Source organism: Mustelus asterias, chromosome 5 (assembly GCF_964213995.1).
Source record: "Mustelus asterias chromosome 5, sMusAst1.hap1.1, whole genome shotgun sequence".
NCBI lineage: Eukaryota > Metazoa > Chordata > Chondrichthyes > Carcharhiniformes > Triakidae > Mustelus > Mustelus asterias.
The window spans coordinates 107,944,626-107,968,316 of NC_135805.1; the positions used below are offsets into that span (position 1 = coordinate 107,944,626).

The 23,691-nt window shown below is 43.7% G+C and overlaps 1 protein-coding gene across 3 annotated transcripts; it reads left to right on the forward strand.

Moving 5' to 3' along the window:
* Positions 1-3,398: 3,398 nt before the first annotated feature.
* LOC144494154 (uncharacterized) lies at positions 3,399-23,691 on the forward strand. 3 transcript variants are annotated; one of them, XM_078213750.1, is made up of 5 exons: positions 3,413-3,754; positions 9,818-10,177; positions 11,773-11,937; positions 13,885-13,948; positions 21,318-22,330. In XM_078213750.1, coding segments are annotated over exons 2-5 (588 nt in total). In that variant the 5' UTR covers positions 3,413-3,754; positions 9,818-9,819; the 3' UTR covers positions 21,319-22,330. The 3 variants fall into 3 exon arrangements, 1 of the variants encoding a protein (XP_078069876.1); XR_013497828.1 differs by lacking the exon at positions 11,773-11,937 and having other exon boundaries at positions 3,442-3,754; positions 21,318-23,691; XR_013497827.1 differs by lacking the exons at positions 9,818-10,177; positions 11,773-11,937; positions 13,885-13,948; positions 21,318-22,330 and adding an exon at positions 6,837-9,025 and having other exon boundaries at positions 3,399-3,754.

Sequence of the window (23,691 nt, forward strand, 5' to 3'; positions counted from 1 at the left end):
AACCACCCAGATCCCTTTCCACCGTGAATACCGAGGTAAAGTATTCATTAAGCAGCTCCGCCATTTCTAACGGTTCCGCACAAACTTTTCCCCCTTCACCTTTTAAGGGTCCTATGCCTTCACATCTCATCCTTTTACTCTTGACATATTTGTAGAAAGCCTTGGGGTTCTCCTTAATCTTACCCGCCAAGGCCTTCTCATGACCCCTTCTCGCTCTCCTAATTTCCTTCTTAAGCTCCTTCCTACATCCCGTATACTCCTCTAAATCCTTAACACCTCCTAGCTCTCTGAACCTTCTGTACGCCTCTCTTTTCTTATTCACCAGGTTCATCACAACCTTCGTGCACCACGGTTCCCGTACCCTACCAGGCAACATCCTGGTAAACCTCCTCTGTACTCTCTCCAAAGCTTCCACGTCCTTCTGGTAGTGTGGCGACCAGAACTGGACGCAGTATTCCAAATGCGGCCGAACCAACGTTCTATACATCTGCAACATCAGACCCCAACTTTTATACTCTATGCCCCGTCCTATAAAGGCAAGCATGCCATATGCCTTCTTCACCACCTTCTCCACCTGTGACGTCACCTTCAAAGATCTGTGGACTTGCACACCCAGGTCCCTCTGCGTCTCTACACCCTTTATGGTTCTTCCATTTATCGTGTAGCTCCTCCCTACATTATTCCCACCAAAATGCATCACTTCGCATTTATCAGGATTGAACTCCATCTGCCATTTCCTTGCCCAAATTTCCAGCCTATCTATATCCTTCTGTAGCCTCTGACAATGTTCCTCACTATCTGCAAGTCCTGCCAGTTTTGTGTCGTCCGCAAACTTACTGATCACCCCAGTTACTCCTTCTTGCAGATCATTTATATAAATCACAAACAGCAGAGGTCCCAATACAGAGCCCTGCGGTACACCACTAGTCACAGGCCTCCAGCCGGAAAAAGACCCTTCCACTACCACCCTCTGTCTTCTATGACCAAGCCAGTTCTCCACCCATCTAGCCACCTCCCCCTTTATCCCATGAGATCCAACCTTTTTCACTAGCCTACCATGAGGGACTTTGTCAAACGCTTTACTAAAGTCCATATAGACAACATCCACGGCCCTTCCCTCGTCAACCATTTTGGTCACTTCTTCAAAAAACACCACCAGGTTAGTGAGGCATGACCTCCCTCTCACAAAACCATGCTGACTATCGTTAATGAGTTTATTCCTTTCTAAATGCGCATACATCCTATCTCTAAGAATCTTCTCCAACAACTTCCCCACCACGGATGTCAAGCTCACCGGCCTATAATTACCCGGGTTATCCTTCCTACCCTTCTTAAATAACGGGACCACATTGGCTATCCTCCAATCCTCTGGGACCTCACCTGTGTCCAGTGACGAGACAAAGATTTGCGTCAGAGGCCCAACGATTTCACCTCTCGTCTCCCTGAGCAGCCTTGGATAGATTCCATCAGGCCCTGGGGATTTGTCAGTCTTTATTCCCCGACCACTTGATCCTGCTATAGTGGGGGCGTCTCTGTCTGTGGCCTGATTCTCTTAAAAATGTATGAAAACTAAAGAATTAAATTCGCAAAGGCAACATCTTAGCTCAAGATGTAATTAAAATTTATTAAAAACATGAAAAATCATTTACAAGACAAACAAGACAGGATAAAACATTAACCTTGGCCATGGGAGGCCTTTGGATGGTCAAATATCTCCAAAGATCTGAGGCATTGAGCCAAAATCCAATACAATTATATCTTTTTGATATCAAAGACACTCCTTCTAATTAGCCTAGACTTGATTTCATTTCATGTTAACATGCCAGTCCAAAACATGATAGATTACCTCAGCCAATCGCGATGCACTACTTGACTTAACTATCTTTAATTTGCCAATCCAGAAACCGGGTTTCCTCCCCCTGGCATTGTTCACTTCCTTGTTGCTATGTCTCTAAGGATGCTGCCACCCGAATACCTTTCCCATCAGCACATTAGCAAAACAAACTGATTGTGTCAGTTCTGGGCCCGAGAACTGATATTTTCTATGTTTGGACAATAGGGCCTTTTACCTTTTGATATTAAATGTTTCTGTATCTGTCCCAAACATGAAACTACATTGTGTTTCTGCTGGCTAAATGGCTTTTAGCTATTGAACTCTTGAACATAGTCTCTGCAGTGCTCACATTTTGACTGAGGCGAACAGATATATTTCAATTAAATTTAATATATTAATATATATTATTTAATATATAAATATAGATACTTAACATTAAATTTATCTCTCATTCATTTTTATTAGTGTTTAGCATTCACATATGAGCAAACTATTAACATTATCTCATTAGCTGAAAGTCATCTTAACTCTTTCCTTCCCAGCTGTTGCTAAAACTAAAAATCGGCCTGTGCTCTGCTAGTTAACTCAGAATGATCAAATTTTGGATTCACAGTCAGACTAATGAGCTGTTTGTCGAGTCCCCATTTTGCTTTACCCTTCTAACAGCTTTTAAAAGTTTGATGTTGCTCGTACTGTGGCACTTGAATCTGCTGTAATACACTTTGGGATGTCCTGAGTTTGTGAAAGATGAAATATAAATACAGTGACCATATTAAAATAGTAAAATGAACATCTGTGATTGACCACTGCAACTCATTTTGAATAGACGTCGTTATGATGTCCATCATTTTCTGTCCACTTATCAGGACCCAAGCTCTCACAACAATTGCAGAATTGCAACAACAACTGTGCAAACGAAGAGGGAAGATACACCATCTCCCCGTTCAGAGCGATTCAGACCAAAGAAAAGCATAAGCACTTTGCAACCTGGATGAACTCTGACTCAAGAACGAACCCAAAAACATTTTTTTATTCTCACCTTAGTGAAATCCCAGTCAACAAGTCAATGACCAACCTGCCCAACGCATCCAGTAACTGCGCTAAAAAAGACTCTCCCAATCCACTAGACGTATGGATTTGTGACACTTGTTCAATATCCAACAAAGCTCCTGCAGAGAGATGTAGAGGCTGTTGAGATGTTAAGGGGTTAACATCCCATGAATTTACTATGATCTTGGCCATTTGAAAAACTTAACTACACTTTGTTGTTGTTCACAATTTGTTCAAAATCAGCATATATTCCCTATTCTGAACTGCTCCTGACCTTGTAGATAAACTCCTGCTCGAACAGACCGATCTAGGCTGGACTCTGCTAATGTGTTCTTGTTTCTGAAAGATAACACTCGTTCTATGAGCAAAATAATGTCCCAAGATATATGGGAAACGTTTATTATCTCACACTGGAACAATGGTGGACGTGTAGTTTCTATGGCAACCGAGGGGGGCTTTTCGACATATTTATGTTTTTTCAACTGTCTTTGTATTTTGCTGTGGCTAAGCACGTGATTTGGGTGAAGTAGTACTGAAGTTAATAATGAAGTCATACTGTGTACGTGACTAATTGCTGTAAAAAGAGTATAAAACGAGGGACTGCTCCTTTTCTTTGGAGAGTATTGCTTGGCTAGACTCAGAGCACTGTACTGAGTTAGAACAGCGATTCTTCAAAAGCTTGTACTTGCTTGAAAATAAAGGACTGGGTTTTCTTATAAAGATCAGTGTTTTGCTCTTGCATCAAGTACGTGAGGGTTTCTGAAAATGAACCAATGTGAGCAGGGTTCCAAGATATATAGCTGTCCTTTGAGGCGGACTGAATAAGTGATGGCCTGGGTGTCGATTACATGAGATGAACGGGCCCACAAGGTAAGATTAAATCCTTGGTTTCTCTCACTGAACCTATTACTCAGTCAACCCCTCATCTCCCGAGGCTCTGTGTTGACGGAACTCTGAGATGACTTACGTCCTTGAACACTGACTAGTCCTACACCCGGAGGTTCGAGTCCCCCGGTTGCCTTGGTGGTTCGAGTCCCCAGGTAAAGGTAAAGAGTGGTTAGAGGCCCCCTTGTTCGGGGTTAGAGGCCCCAGGTAAAGGTTCGGGGTTAGAGGCCCCAGGTGGAGGTTCGGGGTTAGCGGCCCCAAGATCCCAGGTAAAGGTTCGGGGTTAGAGGCCCCAGGTAAAGGTTCGGGGTTAGAGGCCCCAGGTGGAGGTTCGGGGTTAGCGGCCCCAAGATCCCAGGTAAAGGTTCGGGGTTAGAGGCCCCAGGTGGAGGTTTGGGGTTAGCGACCCCACAATCCCAAGTAAAGGTTCGGGGTTAGAGGCCCCAGGTTTGGGAGTAATTGAGGTTCGACTCATCGGAAATATTATAAATTAATTGGCAAGATGAAAATTGATTCGAGAAAATCTAAGGTTGACCTAATAATTTGAGTAGTTTCTGTATTTCAGTGTGTTTGTGTGGTCTGGTTGCTTGTCGAATGTAGGTGGTTGTTGTTGCATTAGATTGAAAGCAGGATTTGTTAAAGCCTGTTTGTTCTTGTGGAATAGTTACTAAATTGTTTTTTAAAAAAAGTAAAGGGTGAGAATTAGGTGAAGTTGGAGACGTGACTGCTTGTGCTGATCGAAGGGAGGTGCCTGTCTCAAAAGCGCAGCCTTGGACCAAAGTTCAGGACACTGAAGTGGGCGTAGAGGCAACAAGGCCCTGCAGATCGTGAAGCACAAGTGGTCAAAGTCTCTTAACAATGGGTCAAACTTTGGATAAGTCAGGGGATTGGACCCCTTTATATAAAATGTGTCGTGAGAACCCGAAAGACGAGGAGCTACTCAGAAGCTTGTCAGGGTGTTTAAACAAAAAACTGGGAAATGGAAATTGGCCACTAGGGGGAACTTGGGATGTAGATCAATGTATTAAAACATGTATTAGAGAGCCGATAAATTAACCGGGGGGGGGGGGGGGGGGGGGGAGATAATACACATAGGAGACGAGTCAGTGAATGTGATAATGAGGGGAAACTCAAAAATTGGGAGGTTTTGAAGTTGCAATGTGAGGATCATGAAATGAGCGAAAGGGAAAGGGTTAAACAAGAAAGGCTGGAAAGGGAAAGACGAAACAGAGAACAGGGATTAAAGCGGCAAGCCGAACAAAGGAAAGATAAAAAAAACCGGAGGTACCTCCTGACATATTTGGCATGCCAATGTTGTTCCAAAAGACCGATACTGACGAACAACAGGAGGTGGATTGGAGAATGTAACCTAGCGCTCCGACCACTCCCCAAATCCAACCCCAACCAAACAGTTACAAAAAAAAACTTGCATTTGCGCAGCACTTGATGACATTGCTACAGAAATATTTCAAGGTGCTCCAGGTACAATGAATTACTTTCGCATGTAGGGACTGCAAACCAATCCCTATTTGGCCTCATTGTGCAGCAAATATTTTCCCCAAAATTTTAATTTTCAACATCTCATCTTGTCAGGAGTCACAGTATAACAGAAGAAGTACTGGTGAAGTGCACATAAAGTTAGTGAATGCAGTGGTTGTGATTTTTGAATTTCTAGACTTAAGTGGCTCATTAAACAATTTATATTTGTAACACCAAAATATTTTCACTCAGAAAAACTGAAGGAAGCTCAGCCTTTTCAGTGTTGGTTGCAAAAGAAAGATGTGCAACTGTAGGAAAGAGTTTAAAAAATATAAGTACAAGTTAAAAAACAGCCGCTTCAGCATGTATTCCCGGCGCACCTACACCAAACCTAAAACATTTCAGTGGCAGATTAAGTACCCATTATGCATTTTTTGAGTCAGAAACTTTCACTTACACCTTGGATGTATGAAAAACTAGTAAGGTTTTTACACAAAATGGGAGCCAACTTTACCAGATTAGGGTATTGAAAATAACGTGTAGGGGGAAGATAGCAACACAATTACCAACACAAGCTTATAAAACTGGAGTTAACTGGAACTTATACAATGCAACCAGTATATTGAGGCTCAACTCTTCCAGCCCTTTTTAGATCAATTTGAAAGATGCCAATTGAAGTTTACTCTGTAAATGGCCCATTATGTACAGTAGTCATTTACATTTAGCTAATTTAATTAGAAAATGTCTCATTGGCTCAATAATTTTCAGTATAATTTTCAACATTGGTCAGTTTTTTTTCTGAGGGTTAGCAATTAAGTTTGCTGAAACATTTGGAAATGAATTCAGACAATTTGTATTAAATTGGCAGAAAATGGTTTGTGTAAACGCTCCTGAAACCACAATGGTCAACTTACTGTTGAGAGATACATGAATAGGAAGTGCACAGTGGAAGGCAACATTGTGTAAAAATACTCCCAGTCCTTCTCAGCCCTCGTACTGTTGTTGGGTATCGTAAATTAAGCTCTCACAGTTCCTGCTCTCGGACTCTCCATATTGAGGGCAAAGAGGGAACAGATGCACCCTTCTTATAGACTCGTGCTTGTCCCACTTTGGTTATTCAGCATTTTTCAAAGTCAGTAAACACTCCTTTCATCCTTTTATGTACAATTAATTGCGTGATGTTAAATTTGTGGCAGTTGTATTTCCCCCTTCCAATTTCAATAAAGTCAATAAGGAATTGTGTGATGCGTTACACATCCAACAACAATTCCACTGTGCCTACTATCCCCAGGCAGCAGGAATAGTGGAAAGAGCTAACCGAACTCTTAAAGCTAAATTGACTAAGTTAACAGCTGAAACCGGTCTAAATTGGTTAAAAGTCTTGCCCTTAGCGCTCTACCACATGAGAATAACGCCCCACTCTACTACTGGACTCTCGGCGGCAGAGATAATTTATGTCCGACCCAGTAGAACACCCTGGGATGCCAATACAAGCCCGCCCACCCAGATCGATTTACATGTTGTGGGTGGTGAAATGCAGAAGTACTTCCAACAGCGAACATCGTCTTTAAAGTTTCTTCATTCACAGGTGCAGTGCGCCTCTGGATCAACTCCATGGACTCCGGATCAAGATCCTGACCCACAGGACGACTTCCCTGGACCACGGATAGAAGACCTCGTTTTGATCTGGAATTGGGACCGACCCAAGCTTGGTCCTCGTTGGAGGGGTCCGTTCCAAGTTGTCCTCCGGACTCCAACTGCAATCAAGGTGCAAGGACACTCTCGCTGGATTCACTTGTCAGACTGCAAGCGCTGGAAGCCGACACCCACTGACTAACCATGACGTTTACTCTCATCATCTTCAGCCTTTCCATTATTTTCCAGGCACCAGGACAACCAGATCAACGGGAAGCTGGCCGGAAAGAGAGACTTACTGACAAAATAACTGATGAACTATCTCACGTTAATACCTTTTTGTCTATGTCTTACGAGTGTGCTTTAAATTTTAATGTAAGCAAGTGTTGGGTCTGTACACACGTACCACCACAGGCTAAAGATGGGATCCTTATGTTCCCTATTCCTTTCGATCCCCAGGAAATGGGAGAGTGGGCCTTGTATCAAAACGGGACTAATAAGGATGGAATAAGAAAGGACCAAATTGACGTCAGTCTTGTAATCTCTAGACTGTGGAAAGGGGGGGTGTACTTTATCGGCTTTTAGGAACTATTACCAACCCCACTACGATAGATCAGGCTCCCCACCCCACTTCGTTGTAAAGAATCGAAAAAGGGGATCCATCTGCTTGATCAGGAATGGAACCATACCCGTTGGCCGTGGCAACTACACCCAGCAGCTTAACCTCACCTTTCCCACTGATGTGGCAAGGGCAATCCATTACATGGTGCTTAAAATCCATTGCCCTAAAGCCGACTCAATCTTGGAGTACTGAGGGAGTTCCAGTCCCCCTCGTCCCATGGCTATTAGATGATATGGTAGTGTACAATGGCACCTATTTTGTCTGTGGAGATAACGCCTACCCTTGGCTTCCCTGGGACTGGTCCGGATCTTGCTATCTAACGTATGTGGTCCCCTATGTCCGACATTATGACTCCCTGCATCTCCATCCCAAGATACATCTGTTAAGATCTAAACAGGCCATCACTGAAGCTCAACGGTTTTGGATGATAGCCTTCCCTTCCTATGGGACCGCCATAGCAGCCCGAGAACTGATCAATATGGCATCGGCTCTTGAGAAAATAGCTAATGATACTGCGGATGGATTAGAGGATGTGAGCACCGCTATCTCCGAGGTTTCAGCTGAAGTCGTAGCTATACGGACGGTGGCACTCCAAAACTGAATGGCTTTAGATTACTTGTTGGCCGCAACAGGAGGTACCTGTGCCCTAATAGGCTCTGAGTGCTGTACATACATTCCAGAGTCCTCCGACAATATCACTGATTTAGCTGAGCATATTAAAAAGACTGCTGACAAAATTAGGGCTGAAGGGCAAAACTTTAAGAACTACAATCCTCCTGGCTAGTGGCCTTTTAGTAACCTCTTTGGAGACTGGGGAGGGACGCTGATGCACCTGGGAGTCATTATCCTGGTAGTTTGCTTACTGCTAGGCTTATTGAAGGGTGTTTGCCAATGCCTAGCATATCATAGAGACAAGTTCCCCTCTAAAGAGGTTAGTGTTATCATGGAATGATAAAAGGAGGGAATGAGACGTTAAGGGATTAACATCCCATGAATTTGCTATGATCTTGGCCATTGGAAAAACTTAACTACATTTTGTTGTTCACAATTTGTTCAAAATCAGCATATATTCCCTATTCTGAACTGCTCCTGCTCGAACAGACCGGTCTAGGCTGGACTCTGCTAATGTGTCCTTGTTTCTGAAAGATAACACTCGTTCTATGTGCAAAATAGCGTCCCAAGATATATGGGAAACGTTTATTATCTCACACTGGAACAATGGTGGACGTGTAGTTTCTATGGCAACCGGGGGGGAGGGGGTTTCGACATATTTATGTTTTTTCAACTGTCTTTGTATTTTGCTGTGGCTAAGCACGTGATTTGGGTGAAGTAATACTGAAGTTAATAATGAAGTTATACTGTGTACGTGACTAATTGCTGTAAAAAGAGTATAAAATGAGGGACTGCCCCTTTTCTTTGGAGAGTATCGCTTGGCTAGACTCAGAGCACTGTACTGAGTTAGAACAGCGATTCTTCAAAAGCTTGTACTTGCTTGAAAATAAAGGACTGGGTTTTCTTATAAAGATCAGTGTTTTGCTCTTGCATCAAGTATGTAAGGGTTTCTGTGAAGTACTGAAATATGGAATAGCACTGCAAAGTCAATGGATTCCAGCAGCTGACACAAGCATAGCTACAAATTCTGAGGAGACCGAGACGAATGGTCAATATTAATACTAAGAATTTGTTCTATAGTTACAAATAATTTTCTCAATATGGTGGAGTTAATGGAGATGCCCTACTTTAATGTTGCTAATTAATCAGCCTTATAAATTATATTGTCCAAATTGGACCATGTAGTGCCCATTTTTATGAATTATGCATAAAACTAAATAAGGCTTAAAAACGAAGTTCAAGATGCATGTACACATTTTTGATGGGAATGTGCAGCATACCATCTTGATTATGAGGTTTGCATGCGGTGCCTTATGACCACTAACAACATGCCTTTTTTAAAATTTGATTTGATTTATTATTGTCACATGCATTGGTATACAATGAAAAGTATTGTTCTTGCGCGCTATACAAAGCAGAGTGCATAGGGGAGAAAGAAAGGAGAGGGTGCGGAATATAACATTACAATCATAGCTAGGGTGTAGAGAAAGATCAGTGCGAGGTAGATCCATTCAAAAGTCTGGCAACAGGGGAGAAGCTGTTCTTGAGTCGGTTGGTACGTGACCTCAGACTTTTGTATCTTTTTCCCGATGGAAGAAGGTAGAAGAGAGTATGTCCGGGGCCCTTGATAATGCTGGCTGCTTTTCCGAGGCAGCGGGAAGAATCGAACGTTTACTAAATCTGTGACTTCTTATTTACAGAAATGGGCACCCAGACACAAAGTAGCAACATATGCAGGGTGGACAGGGATACAGTAACAACCCCTCAGATTATCGATGTCACAGAAATGTCTCCGCCCTTGGTGACCTCCTGCTCTGCTGTGACTGATGCGATTTGTTCTGTCACCCAGACGGCCTCTTCAGCAAACACTTCAAGCGCCAGACTAGTTGAACCTCTCCCAGCTGAGACAGAGTGTGTAAATGTTGTGTTACCCACTGAAATAAACCCTGCTGCCTGCTTGCTCACCGTTTCTGCTGCAATGGAGCATGATGAAAATGAACCCCCAGGAAAGTGTAAACAACTGGAAATTGTGAGAGAAGATAGAGATTCCCCAACTCCAGGTCTGTGATATTCTATTTCATGGCTCAGTTTGATTTAATTTTCTTTTTATTCTTCCATGGGATGTGGGCATCGCTGTTGCCCATCTCTATTTGCTCTTGAATTGAGCTGCCTGTTGGGCCACTTCAGAGGGCAGTTAAGAGTCAACCACTGGAGTCACAAGGCCGGACAAGATAAGATGGCTGAGAAGACTCAGAAACTGATGGGCAATCACCATTACCATTACTGAAACTAGCTTTCAATTCCAGATTTTTAAAAAATAACTCCATCAGTTGTCATGGTGGGATTTGAACCCATGTCCCCCAAGCATTAGTCTGGGCCTTTGTATTGCTAGTGATACAAGTGGTAAGTCTATGAAGCAATCAATCAGCATTTCCCCCTTAAGCACCATTGTTGGCCTACTGGATAAAATGGAAGAGCAGAAGCTGTGATAAGCTATGATAAAGATGACCTGCATCTGGCTTTCCAAGTTAGGAACTATCCTCATGTCTAATGGGATATTTCATTTGCATTAATTTCACAATTGAAATTGTACTACATTCACTTAAAACTTGCATCTGCTCTTTGTCTAATTCATCAAAACATGTTTGTTAAAATAAGCAAAATACTGCAGATGCTGGAACCACAACCAAAACAGAGGACGCTGGAAAAACTCAGCAAATTTGGCAGCATCTTTTAGGAGAGAAAGCAGTGAATGTTTTGAGACTGTTTGTCTCTTCATCAGAATTAAAGAAATGTGTTAGATATTAAAGCGTAGCTGTGAGAGATTGCAACAAAATGCAGCAACTTTAACAACAAAAGACTGATGGAGGAGGGTGGGGTGGTTTGCATTGAGCAATACATGTATGGGTTATCTTTAAAAAAAAGGATATTTAAAAAAACATCTTGAATGATTTCAGTGAATTCTACCAGCTGGCATCTCAGTGCTGAGCAATTTGTCTAAATATTGAAGTTCTGTTTGGGATTATAGTTTATAACTGCTCTCAACATTTGCAATCTACACACCCACCTTTAACATTCCCTCAAGCCTGGCAAAATAGACATGTGGGGAGTTTAAAAGGCAGATGGCTACTTGTTCCTCCTGCTTACATTGCACTTCCGCAACCCCCACCACTATCACAAATTATCTCCTGAGTCTTGGTGTTTGCTACAGCCAGATGAGGAACATCTGAAGCAAATAGGACACTGATACAATTGTAACTGATAGTGATGTGCTATCAATGATTACCAAAACCTCCAACTAAACCTGGCAGCAATGAGTGTTTGCGGTGAAAAGTTGTCCAAGAATTAAGTTTCCCCTTTTGTGATATTTGATTATAGTTTCCTTGATACAGGTTCTCTCACTGTGCTGATGCATCACCTTCCGGGTCATTCCAGGGGATCTTTATTAGTCACTTTTCAATCCAATAATTCAAAATCTACAGGGAAACCTTGGACCTCCCTACCCTAGACTTACCTACGTCCACAGATTGTAACTTCTTCATAAAATCAAATAGCCTGCAAGCGTTCACTGTCTTGCCTCACAAATGAACAGTCAAATTGAGCAAAGTGTTGTCAATTTATTGAAAGTAACATGAATTTTCCTATTTGTGTGCAGATAAATCTGTAGCAAGCAAGCCCTGCAGCATCCAAGAATCATCGTTTCCCATTTCTTTCCCACGTGTTTTTGGCCCTCCTCCTAGCCACAGGGCAAACAGTTCTACAGTATTGACGATGATTACTATCCCTGCATCATCCAGGACAGGCGTGACTACAACAATAGGTGCCAGCACATCCTTTCAGATCCCGCCTTTTCTCTTTGGTTGCTCTAACGAATCAGGCAGCAAAAACTTTGATCCTAGAATGTTTGAATCCCCTATCGCCTTCCCTTCTGTCTTTGGCCAGACAGACTCAACTTCGGCTAATACCTCACTTAACACAGGATTGGTTAATACTGGCATCGTTGACAATCCTTCATCAGTTCAATGTGCTGGTACGCTCTGCACTGTGATGGTTTTGAGATGTTTATGTCAATTAGCTTTCCTAAAGATTTCTCAGTAAATTCCTTGTGGGGACTCCTTCAAAATTCCCTTTCTGAATTTTGGTTTAAGATTTAAAAAAACAGAACTTAAAAATCATTGGGGGTGATAAATGCCCAATGGGCAGGAAAACGGGAGTTTTTCCTGCTGGTTTTTTGGGCGAGCAGAGGTGATTGAATTGGGGGCAGGGGGGGAGCCTGAACCCGCTCGAGAGGCCAGAATTAGTGCGCTAAGTGGGCCACTGTGCATGTGTCAATCTGTCAGTGGGGAGATTGGTGCATGCACACTGGCCCCCCCCATCAATGGCTTTCTGTGCTCCCCCCCACCGATTGCCGGCCTCCCAGCCCCCCATGGCCACCTAGACCCACCCCCCTCCCCATGGCCAGCCTGATTTTTTTTCTCCCCCTCCCCCCCATGTGTGGCCCCGATTTCACCCCCCCCCCACGCATGACCAGTCCTGCTTGCCCTCCTCCATCCCAACCCCATCACTCCCTAATGCACAGTGGGTACCCACCACTGCCACCGATTGGCGGTGCCAGGCTGGCACTGCCAGGGTGACTGGCATTGCCCAAGGGGCACCCCCCTGCCCCTGACCTCCCGAACCTCAATGGCCTCTGTCCCCACCGGCGGGGTAGTCAAGCTTGGTCCCTGTTTATGGGAACTAGCTTCTCCCGCTGGTGGGAATCTCTCCTGGTGGAGAAGACATTAATGAGCCCGGAGAAGACTGTCCCAGGCTTGCTAATGACATGGAGATGTCAATTTCCACATTGTAATCAGCCAGGCGCTGATTTCCAGCGTGAGGCTGATTACGTAAAAATAAATGGCCTGGGAAACTCTCGATTGGTTAGACGTCGGTTGCGAAGCCCGTTACTGGCCTCCCGCTGATGTCTCCCAGCCTGCTCCAGTAGCACAATGGGCTGGGAGAATCGCACCAATCATTAAAGTTCAGAGGCTTCAATTCAACAACATTTAATTTTATTCACCACAGTGGCATTACAAATGATTAAGAACAATTAAGACAGGTTATCTGGGCTTTATCACATTATTGGTTGCAGCACCTTGCTGTGTACAAATTGAGTGCCACTTTTCTCTACATTATAACCGTGGGCAGGATTCTCCGGCCTCCCAACCGTGTGTTTCTTGGTGGCGGGAGACAGCGTGCTGTCTGCTGGTGGCAGGGTTCTCGGGTCCTGCTGTTGTCAATGGGATATCCCATTGAAGCCACCCCCACGCCATCGGGAAACCCATGGGTAGGGGTGCGCTGCCGGCAGGACCAGAAAATCCCACTGGCATGAACAGCCAGAGAATTCTGTCCAGTTACTTCAAAAGTATTAACTGACTATAAAGCACATCTGGGATTGTGAAAGGTGCAAGTTCTTATTTCGATTGCATCATTAACTGTAGACACACATACAACTTTTCTGATTATTAAATGTTCAAATACGTTATTGAGTCAGTTTACAATATTCATATATATATATACACATATATATAATATCTGTTGAAAATGAATTGATCATAAATACTCTTATAGGAACATTTTGTATGATGGCATTTTATTGAATATAGCATAAAAATGGTAATATTTGTTTTTAATTTCATTGTAGGAGCTGGTTTCCACTCCTCTAGTAGCATGGTTCAAAATTGTAATTTTAGTTGTCCGACCAATAACAATGTCTTTCAATTTGCAGCAAATGACCCAAACCAGTCTACTTGCCAGGAAGCATACCATTTTTCATCAGTTACCAACACTTAGTAAGTTCAATGAGTTAACATTCTCACTTTCATGTTCGTCCATTCACAACACTTGTCCAGTTTACATTGACAATAGAGTCTTCAAATTTGGTAAAAGTTTAAGTAGTCTGACTTCGGTGGTTGGTAAATTGATGGAAAAGGTCCTTAGGGATGGGATTTACGACCATTTAGAAAGATGCGGATTAATCCGGGATAGTCAGCACGGATTTGTGAAGGGCAAATCGTGCCTCACAAATTTGATAGAATTTTTTGAGGAGGTAACTAGGTGTGTTGATGAAGGTAGGGCGTTTGATGTCATATACATGGATTTTAGTAAGGCGTTTGATAAGGTCCCCCATGGTCGGCTTATGATGAAAGTAAGGAGGTGTGGGATAGAGGGAAAGTTGGCCGATTGGATAGGTAACTGGCTATCTGATCGAAGACAGAGGGTGGTGGTGGATGGAAAATTTTCGGACTGGAGGCAGGTTGCTAGCGGATTGCCGCAGGGATCGGTGCTTGGTCCTCTGCTCTTTGTGATTTTTATTAATGACTTAGAGGAGGGGGCTGAAGGGTGGATCAGTAAATTTGCTGATGACACCAAGATTGGTGGAGTAGTGGATGAGGTGGAGGGCTGTTGTAGGCTGCAAAGAGACATAGATAGGATGCAAAGCTGGGCTGAAAAATGGCAAATGGAGTTTAACCCTGATAAATGTGAGGTGATTCATTTTGGTCGGACAAATTTAAATGTGGATTACAGGGTCAAAGGTAGGGTTCTGAAGACTGTGGAGGAACAGAGAGATCTTGGGGTCCATATCCACAGATCTCTAAAGGTTGCCACTCAAGTGGATAGAGCTGTGAAGAAGGCCTATAGTGTGTTAGCTTTTATTAACAGGGGGTTGGAGTTTAAGAGCCGTGGGGTTATGCTGCAACTGTACAGGACCTTGGTGAGACCGCATTTGGAATATTGCGTGCAGTTCTGGTCACCTCACTATAAGAAGGATGTGGAAGCGCTGGAGAGAGTGCAGAGGAGATTTACCAGGATGCTGCCTGGTTTGGAGTGTCGGTCTTATGAGGAAAGGTTGAGGGAGCTGGGGCTGTTCTCTCTGGAGCGGAGGAGATTGAGGGGAGACTTAATAGAGGTTTATAAAATGATGAAGGGGATAGATCGAGTGAACGTTCAAAGACTATTTCCTCGGGTGGATGGAGCTATTACAAGGGGGCATAACTATAGGGTTCATGGTGGGAGATATAGGAAGGATATCAGAGGTAGGTTCTTCACGCAGAGAGTGGTTGGGGTGTGGAATGGACTGCCTGCAGTGATAGTGGAGTCAGACACTTTAGGAACATTTAAGCGGTTATTGGATAGGCACATGGAGCACAACAGGATGGTAGGGAGTGGGATAGCTTGATCTTGGTTTCAGATGAAGGTCGGCACAACATCGTGGGCCGAAGGGCCTGTTCTGTGCTGTACTGTTCTATGTTCTATATGTAGTTATCATGCTCTGACTAATTTTAATAATCGTTGAGCACTGAAGGAAGCTATTTGGCCCATCAATTCTACACCAACTCTTTTTTTATCTATTCGTTCATGAGCAATGCTGGCTGGGCCAGAATTTATTACCCATCCCTAATTGCCCTTGAACTGAGTGTCTTGCTAACCTATTTCAGAGGGCTGTTGAGAGTCACCCACATTGCTGTGGCTCTGGAGTCACATTTAGGCCAGACCAGGTTAGGACAGCAGATTTCCTTCCTTAAAGGACATTAGTGAACCAGATGGATTTTTCTGACAATTGACAATAGTTTCATGGTCATCAGTAGATTCTTAATTCCAGATATTTTTTATTGAATTCAAATTCCACCATCTGCTGTGGCAGGATTCAAACCCGGTTCCCTGGACATTAGCTAAGTTTCTGCATTAATTGCCCAGCGATAATACCACTAGGCCATCACCTCCCCTTTAAAGAACAATCCTATTAGTCTCTGCTCTTTCCCCACAGCCCTGCAATTGTTTTCTCCTCATAGTTATCCAATTCTCTTTGGGAAGTGACTCTCAAATCTGTATCAATCACTCTGTCAGGCAGTGAGTTCCAAATCTGAATCACTCGTACAAAATGTTTTTCCTCATGTCACCGCTAACTCTTCTGCCAGCCGCCTTAAATCTGTGACCTTTGGTTAATGACCTTTGGAAACAGTTCTCTTTATTTACTCTAATTAAACTTCATGAGTCTAAATACTCCTTTCCCCTTGTCCTTCTTTGCACTAAGGAGAACAACCCCAGCTCCTCCAGTCTATCTATATCGCTGGAATCCCTCATCTCTTGAGTCACTCGAGTAAATCTCTAGTATTTTCACCAAAGCCTTCATTTCCTTTCAAAAGTGTGGTGCCCAAAATGGGTCACAAAACTCCAGCTGGGGCTGAACTACTTTTGCAAAGATTCATCTTAACAAAATCCACAAGAGGGACTGTCCTGGTAGGCCCAATGTGTCAGCGTGCCCCACTGAACTTATTTCATCTTCACTCCATCCTCACTCCTCTGCTCCATTCCCTCTCCACCTACATCCGGGTTCCTCTGATGCCCTGCATCATATTGACAGCTTCCAGTTCGCAGGCCCTAACCGCCTCCTATTCACCATGGATGTGCAATCTCTCTACGCTTCATCCCACACCAGGACAGCTTGAGAGCTCTTCGCTTCTTTGTTGAAATGAGGCCTGAACAATTCCCATCCACCATCACTCTCCTCCACCTGGCTGAACTCATTCTATCTCTCAACAACCTCTCCTTTAACTCATCTCACTTTCTCCAAATCAAAGTTGTAGCAATGGGTACCTGCCTGGGGCCTAACTACGCATGTCTTTTTATGGAGTATATGGAACATTCCTTGTTCCAGGCCTACCCAGCTCCCCTCCCACAACTCCTTTACTGGTGCAACGATGACTATTTTGGTGCCGCTTCATGCTCTCGTCCAGACCTCAAAAAATTCATCAACTTCGCTTCCAGTTTCCACCCCTCCATCGCCTTCACCTGGTCCACCTCAGACACTTCCCTTCGCTTCCTTGACCTTTCTGTCTCCATTTCCTGCAATAGACTATCGACCAATATCCATTACAAGCCCACTGACTCCCACAGCTATCTGGACTACAGCTCTTCACACCCCACCTTCTGTAAGGACTCCATCCCTTTCTCTCAGCTCCTTCGCCTCCACCACATTTGTTCCGATGATGCCACTTTCCAAAGTGGTACTTCTAATATGTGCTCCTTTTTCCTCAACATTGATTCCCATCTACAGTTGTTGACAGGGCCCTCAACAGCGTGCGATCCATCTCCCGCGCCAAGAACCCCACCCCCTCCCCTCCCATCCAGAGCAAGGATAGAGTTCCCCCTTGTTCTCACATTTCACTCCACCAACCTCCACATGCAAAGCATAATCCTCCGCCATTTTCGCCAACTCCAGCGTGATGTCACCACCAAACACATCTTCCCTTCACTCCCTCTGTCAGAATTCCGCAGAGACCGTTCCCTCCGGGATAACCTAGTCCACTCCTCCACTGTACCCAACACCTCCCCCGTCACTCATGGCACCTTCCCACGCAATCATAGAAGGTGTAACACCTGTCCCTTTACCTCCTCTATGCTCACCATCCAAGGACCAAAACATTCATTCCAGGTTAAACAGCGTTTCACTTGCACCTCTTTCAATTTGGTCCATTGCATTCGCTGCTCCCAATGTGGTCTCCTCTATATCGGAGAGACCAAGCGTAGACTGGGTGATCACTTTGCTGAGCACCTTCCATCTGTGCGCAATCAGGACCCTGACCTTCCGGTTGCTTGTCATTTTAACACACGATCCTGCTCCCATGCCCACATGTCTGTCCTTGGCTTACTGCAATGTTCCAGTAAAGCTCAACACAAACTGGAGGAACAGCATATCATCTTCCGGCGAGGCACTTTACAGCCTTCCAGTCTCAACTTCAAATTCAACAACTTCAGATGATTTGCTCTACCCCACCTCGACCCCTTTATTTTCATTTTATTTAATTTTTTACTGTTCTCTACCTTTTATTTCTTTATTGTCTTTCTTCATTTTCCTTCCCCCCAAACTCTTTCCCCGTACTTTATCCCCCCTTTCCTTACCTTTTCTCCCCTTTGCTTCCCCTCTCCCCTTTTTCTAAATTTTGCCTCTCTTCCACCCATTCCCCCTCCCCTTTCCCCCCTCCTCCCCACATCTTCATCTGTCACAGCTTACCCTCTGATTTCAGTTTCTCTGCCATTTAGCCATTCACACCCTTTATTCTGTCTATAGACCGCCATTAGCAGTCTTTTCCCCTGGTTTCTGTGGCTATGACTCACGTTTCATTCCCTCACCCTGCAGTATAAATATCTCCCACTTTCTATGCCTTTTAGCTTTGACAAAGAATCATCTGGACTCGAAACGTCAGCTCTTTTCTCTCCTTACAGATGCTGCCAGACCTGCTGAGATTTTCCAGCATTTTCTCTTTTGGTTTCATCTTAACTTCCTGGCTTTTGTACTCGATGTCTCTCCTTCTAAATTCCAGGATCTCATACGCTTTAGTTATTGCCCTGTTAACCTGTCCTCTCACCTTCAAGGAGCTGTGTGCAAACACCACCGGGTCTCTCTGTTCCTGCACTCCTTTTAAAACTGTACTATGTAGCTTGTTTTGTTACAGTAATTATAATTCCACCAAAATGTACGATGGTACATTAAATTTTATCTGCCATGCATGCTGCCTGTTCCTTCTTGATCATTATTGGACAGGAATTGAATCTATGCTGCTGATTTTGTTCTGCTGTGGAGATGCCGGCGCTGGACTGGGGTAAACACAGTAAGAGTTTTACCAACACCAGGTTAAAGTCCAACAGGTTTATTTGGTAAATAATTTACCAAATAAACCTGTTGGACTTTAACCTGGTGTTGGTAAAACTCTTACTGATTTTGTTCTGCACCAGACATTGGCCATCTAAGTGAACTGCCCCATCAGTGAAGAATACCTGTATAACCAGCAACTTTCATAGTCCCAGGATACGGGGTAAACCTTTTAGGACTGTGATGAGGAGAAATTTCTTCACCCAGAGAGTGGTAAGCCTGTGGAACTCACGACCACAGAAAGTTGTTAGGACAAAACATTATGGCCAGGATTCTCCCAAAAAAATTCGAAGTGCCGAATTCGTGTAACAACTGGTGTAAATCACGTTTTTTTTTCCGCGGGATTTTCAAAATGAATCTCCCACATTCTGAGCATTGTAGAGTGCCCCAGCGAGATTCGTGATGAAAATCTGTGGACGGGGTATTCCTGCTGGAGAGGCGGGCAGCATTGCGCTGAGCGGGCCACTATGCATGTGCCAATCTGTCAGCGGAGATTGGCGCATGCGCAGTAGCCCTGCACTGCTGACCTGAATTGCTGGCCAGCACAATGACCCCACATTGCTGCCCCCCCCCCCCCCCCCACCCCTCAGTCGCTGGCCTTCCACATGTGTCCAGGCCAGCCCCAACCGCCCTGGCAGTCCCAACCCCCAATGCTCCCCCACTACTCGGCAGCGCCCCCCCAACCCAGATGGCCAGCCTGATCGCTGTCCTCCCTCTCTCTGCCACTAATCCCAATGCAGAGTGTCACTGGAACCCCCCCCCCCACCCCCATCAGGATGCCCCACCCCCTCTGACTCCATCCCCTTGGCACTGCCCGATTCCCGGTGGGAGATACCAAGGTGTCCCTTGAACATTGCCACTTTGCCCCTTGGGCAATGCCAGGGTGCCAGGCTGGCACTGCCAGGCTGGCAATGCCCAGGGGGCACCTCTCCCTTACCCCTGACCTCCTGGACGGCCTCCATGGCTTCCCTTCACTCCAGCGGGTTTGGGCCGCCAACTTCCCGTTAGTGGGGAGCTGTTGTAAACCCCGCTGGAGTGGACCACTCCTGACGGGGGGAGGGGCTCGGGCCCGGAGACTTCAGTCCCAGGCCTGCTAATAAAATGGAAATGAAGATTTTAATATTCAAATCAGTTCTGCACCAGAAATCGGCGTGGAGCTGATTTGAATAATAAAATCTTCATTTCAGATGAGACCGGAAATCCGAGCTCCGGAGACGTGTGGAGGCTGTGGCGTCCACCGGGAAGCCCGCTAAACAGCCTCCACTGGTGTCCCCCAGCCCCGCAAACTTGTCCTATTTATCAGGAAGAATAGAAAAGTCGATTAAACTTTAAGTGGACAGGGATTGTGGAAGTCTGCGAAAGAGAGGGATCTGGCTGTCCTGCTACATCAACCACAAAAAGTTAGTATCCATCACAGCAAGTGATTAGGAAGCAAATGGAATATTGACGTTTATTGTAAGGGAAATGGAATATAAAAGTTGGGACGTTATACTGCAGCTGTACAGGGCCTTGGTGAGACTGTATCAGGAATACTGCATAGAGCAATGGCCTCTTTATCTGAAAAAGGATATAATTGTATCAGAAGCGGTTCAGAGAAGGTTCAGTCGACTCATGCTCGGGAGGAAGAGTTTATCTTATAAAGGCTGGACAGGTTGGGCCTGACATGATCTTACTGAAACATAGATTGTGAGGAGACTTGATAGGGTGGATGCTGGGAGGATGTTTCCTCTTATGGGGGCGGGAGACTAGAACCAGGAAAGAGTTTAAGAATAAGTGATCTCCCTTTTAAAACAGAGATGAGGAGAAATGTTTTCTCTCAGAGGGTCATTAGTCATTGAATTTATTCAAGGGTGAGTTAAGCAGATTTTTGATAGACAAGTGTGTCGAGACTTGTGGAGGGCAGGCAGGAAAGTGGAGTTGAGACCACAATCAGATTGGTCAGAGCATGCTCGAAAGGACAGCGCTCCTACTCCTGCTCCTATGTCCTAGGTTAATTATCAGAGGTCCTTCTTTGTGCGGGTTAGGTGGATTGGCCATACTAAATTGCCTCTTAGTATCGGAGTTTAACTGGGTAAATATGTGGGGTTATGGAGATAGGGCTCGGGTGGGATTGTTGTTGGAACAGGCTCGATGGGCCGACTGACCTCCTTCTGCACTGTAGGGATTCTATGGTTCGATGAAAATAATAATTACAGGTGGGACACATATCCCTTCATTAGTTCTGCACTTGCGGAGTGTATTTTTCAAATATTAATTTGCTGAGTGGCAGCAGTAGTCAAATTTATTATTACAGTAATTTCTTTATGACCTCTATTGGAAGAAAGCTGAGGCAGAGAACCTGGCACACACACTTCAGGAGTTGATGATGCTTTTAAGCACCTAAGCACCACCTTTATACAAAACAAAATCTGGAGGCAGGCAACTAAACTTCCCCTGTGAAACTTGAAGGGAATTACTGAGAACCAGTTTACTGAAATAGATGCTCTCTATTTTTCCTCTTGTAACAGGGCACCAAGACCGCTGAACACAGTTCAATCCAATGGCATCTCCCATCGAAAAATAAAAACTGCCGTGCACAGAAGAAAGTGAAACTACCAGTGCAACTTGCCTAGCTAGCCTCGGATCATTACATGCATTGCACAGACTGTCTTGTACTGTTTCCTCTCGTTTAGCTTATTGCTGCATCAATATAAAACACAAGGGCACCCTCTTTTATTATCGTGCTTCTTCCTGGTGTTCAGATATATTTCATGTGGTTGAAGATTACAGGGAGCTGATTGGCTAACTGAACTCGGTAATAGCGAGGCCGAAAATGAGTCAATTTTATTTTTGCATAAAGCCAGATGTTATTATAATATTTGAAATTTATGCACATTGTTCCAGATAAGACACAGATAAATGCAAAAATGAATATTTTTATCACGCTAATTATTTCCATGCAACTCTGGGTTTAGGAGATGTTATTTACCATTTACAGCCTAAATTTATGATTGGAAAATATATCTTTATACCAATTAAGCAACTTATATCACCACTTTAAGCTTTAAACAGCTTATTGCTGCTTTATTTTCACTTAAAGTTGATAGATACATATGTTTGTATTGTTTCTGTTCAATTAATTTCAGCATTTCTAAATCTCCTGATTGAAACAGATTTATTTCCACATTGAAGTGCTTTCTACATTTTAAGCTACTTTGCAGAGAAAGTAATTGAGGGCTAGATTCTCATAGCAGCACTTCAATAGACACAAGTATGCATTTCAAATCAAATAGGATTGAAGAAGAATGTTGAGAAATGTTCTAGAAGAACCAACTAATAGCAGCTTTAAAGAGTGGCACATCAGCTTTTTATATCTACTTTAGAGCAGAACTTCAAACAGTTAAGCCGGCCAGTACTTTAAATATTCATTTGTGGCTATGTTCAAGCTCTCAATGTAACACAATGTCCGGTAACTTTGAAATCGTTTATTATTTTGCTCTATTCAGTGCAGATAAATTTACTAAAATTCCTATTGTTGGATATCTATCTCCTGTGCATCTTATTCTTCAGGTGGTAAGATAGATACATATACATGGCATCTGTGGACAAAAATGAATTGCGATACCACTGAAACATAACTTAATGCTTTACTGTTTAAAACTGATTGTTGATTTGCATTGAGGTTAACAGAGTGAAGTATTTAGGCAAAAGAGCCACCAGGTACTAATATGTTAAGAGTTTTGGGCTGAATGTTGCAATATTGTTGACAGTATCTGCGTAGTTTTTATACCCAAAGTATACTATTTCCCATTAATCAACTGTTGATTATTGACCAGTTGAATTAGATATTACAATAAAATTAATTCAATGTGGATACAATCACACATCAATGAACAGTTCCTATTTCATTATCGTTTACACTGAGCCATGTACAGTTAAACGTGAATGAGAATATTTTTATATTACAGCCTAAAAGTGAACTCAAACGGTTGACCAAACCAAGTTTTGATTTTATTAAATAGATCATAGAATAGAATCATAGAATCCCTACAGTGCAGAAGGAGGCCATTTGGCCCATCAAGTCTGCACCGACCACAATCCTACCCAGGCCCTATTCCCATAACCCCTTATATTTACCCGGCTAATCCCCCTGGCACGAAGGTTAACTTAGCATAGCCAATCAACCTAACTCGCATATCTTTGGACTGTGGGAGGAAACCGGAGCACCTGGAGGAAACCCATGCAGACACGGGGAGAATGTGCAAACTCCACACAGACAGTGACCTGAGGCCGGGATTGAAACCAGGTCCCTGATGCTCTGAGGTAGCAGTGCTAGCCACTGTGCCACCCACAAAAGTTGAACAGTTGGGTGCGGATCAAACCCACAATCTTGGTGCTATTAGCACCACACTTTAACCATCTGAGCTAACCGGCCACTGCATGATCCTTGATAGGAGCAGGACATATATGATGCTCAATGCATCAATACAGTGAACATTTTATATTTTATGTCTAAGTCTTCCATCTCACTTACTGTAGAATTAACTTAGTTGAAACACATTTGTTGATGGACTATCTGTAATATGGTACAAACAGTTGTTTAATTGGCACCTAAAGGCCAACGATTTACACTGATGCAGTGGCTTTTCTGAGATCAGCGTGAATAGGACACAGTAGATAAGGTATTTTTGCATGTGATTACACCTGACCTATATATATATTTGCTTATATATTTTGCATTTAAAACTCTAGTGTTTAACTTTTGTAGTTTGACAATCTTAAATCTTAAATCCACACCCCCTGCCCCCACAATTTCTGATATGTAATTTCTAAGTTATTTGTTACCTCCAGGTAACTATGTACTGAGTGGTGAATGACTGTATGATTAAACTCATGTCCCAT

What these genes read in the sequence shown, in the direction of transcription:
- LOC144494154 (XM_078213750.1), top strand. Translation starts at nt 9,820, where the DNA reads ATGGGCACCCAGACACAAAGTAGCAACATATGCAGGGTGGACAGGGAT. An exon ending in TAGAGATTCCCCAACTCCAG is followed by an intron (nt 10,178 to 11,772) that starts GTCTGTGATATT and finishes ATTTGTGTGCAG; the next exon opens with ATAAATCTGTAGCAAGCAAG. An exon ending in AGGCGTGACTACAACAATAG is followed by an intron (nt 11,938 to 13,884) that starts GTGCCAGCACAT and finishes TTCAATTTGCAG; the next exon opens with CAAATGACCCAAACCAGTCT.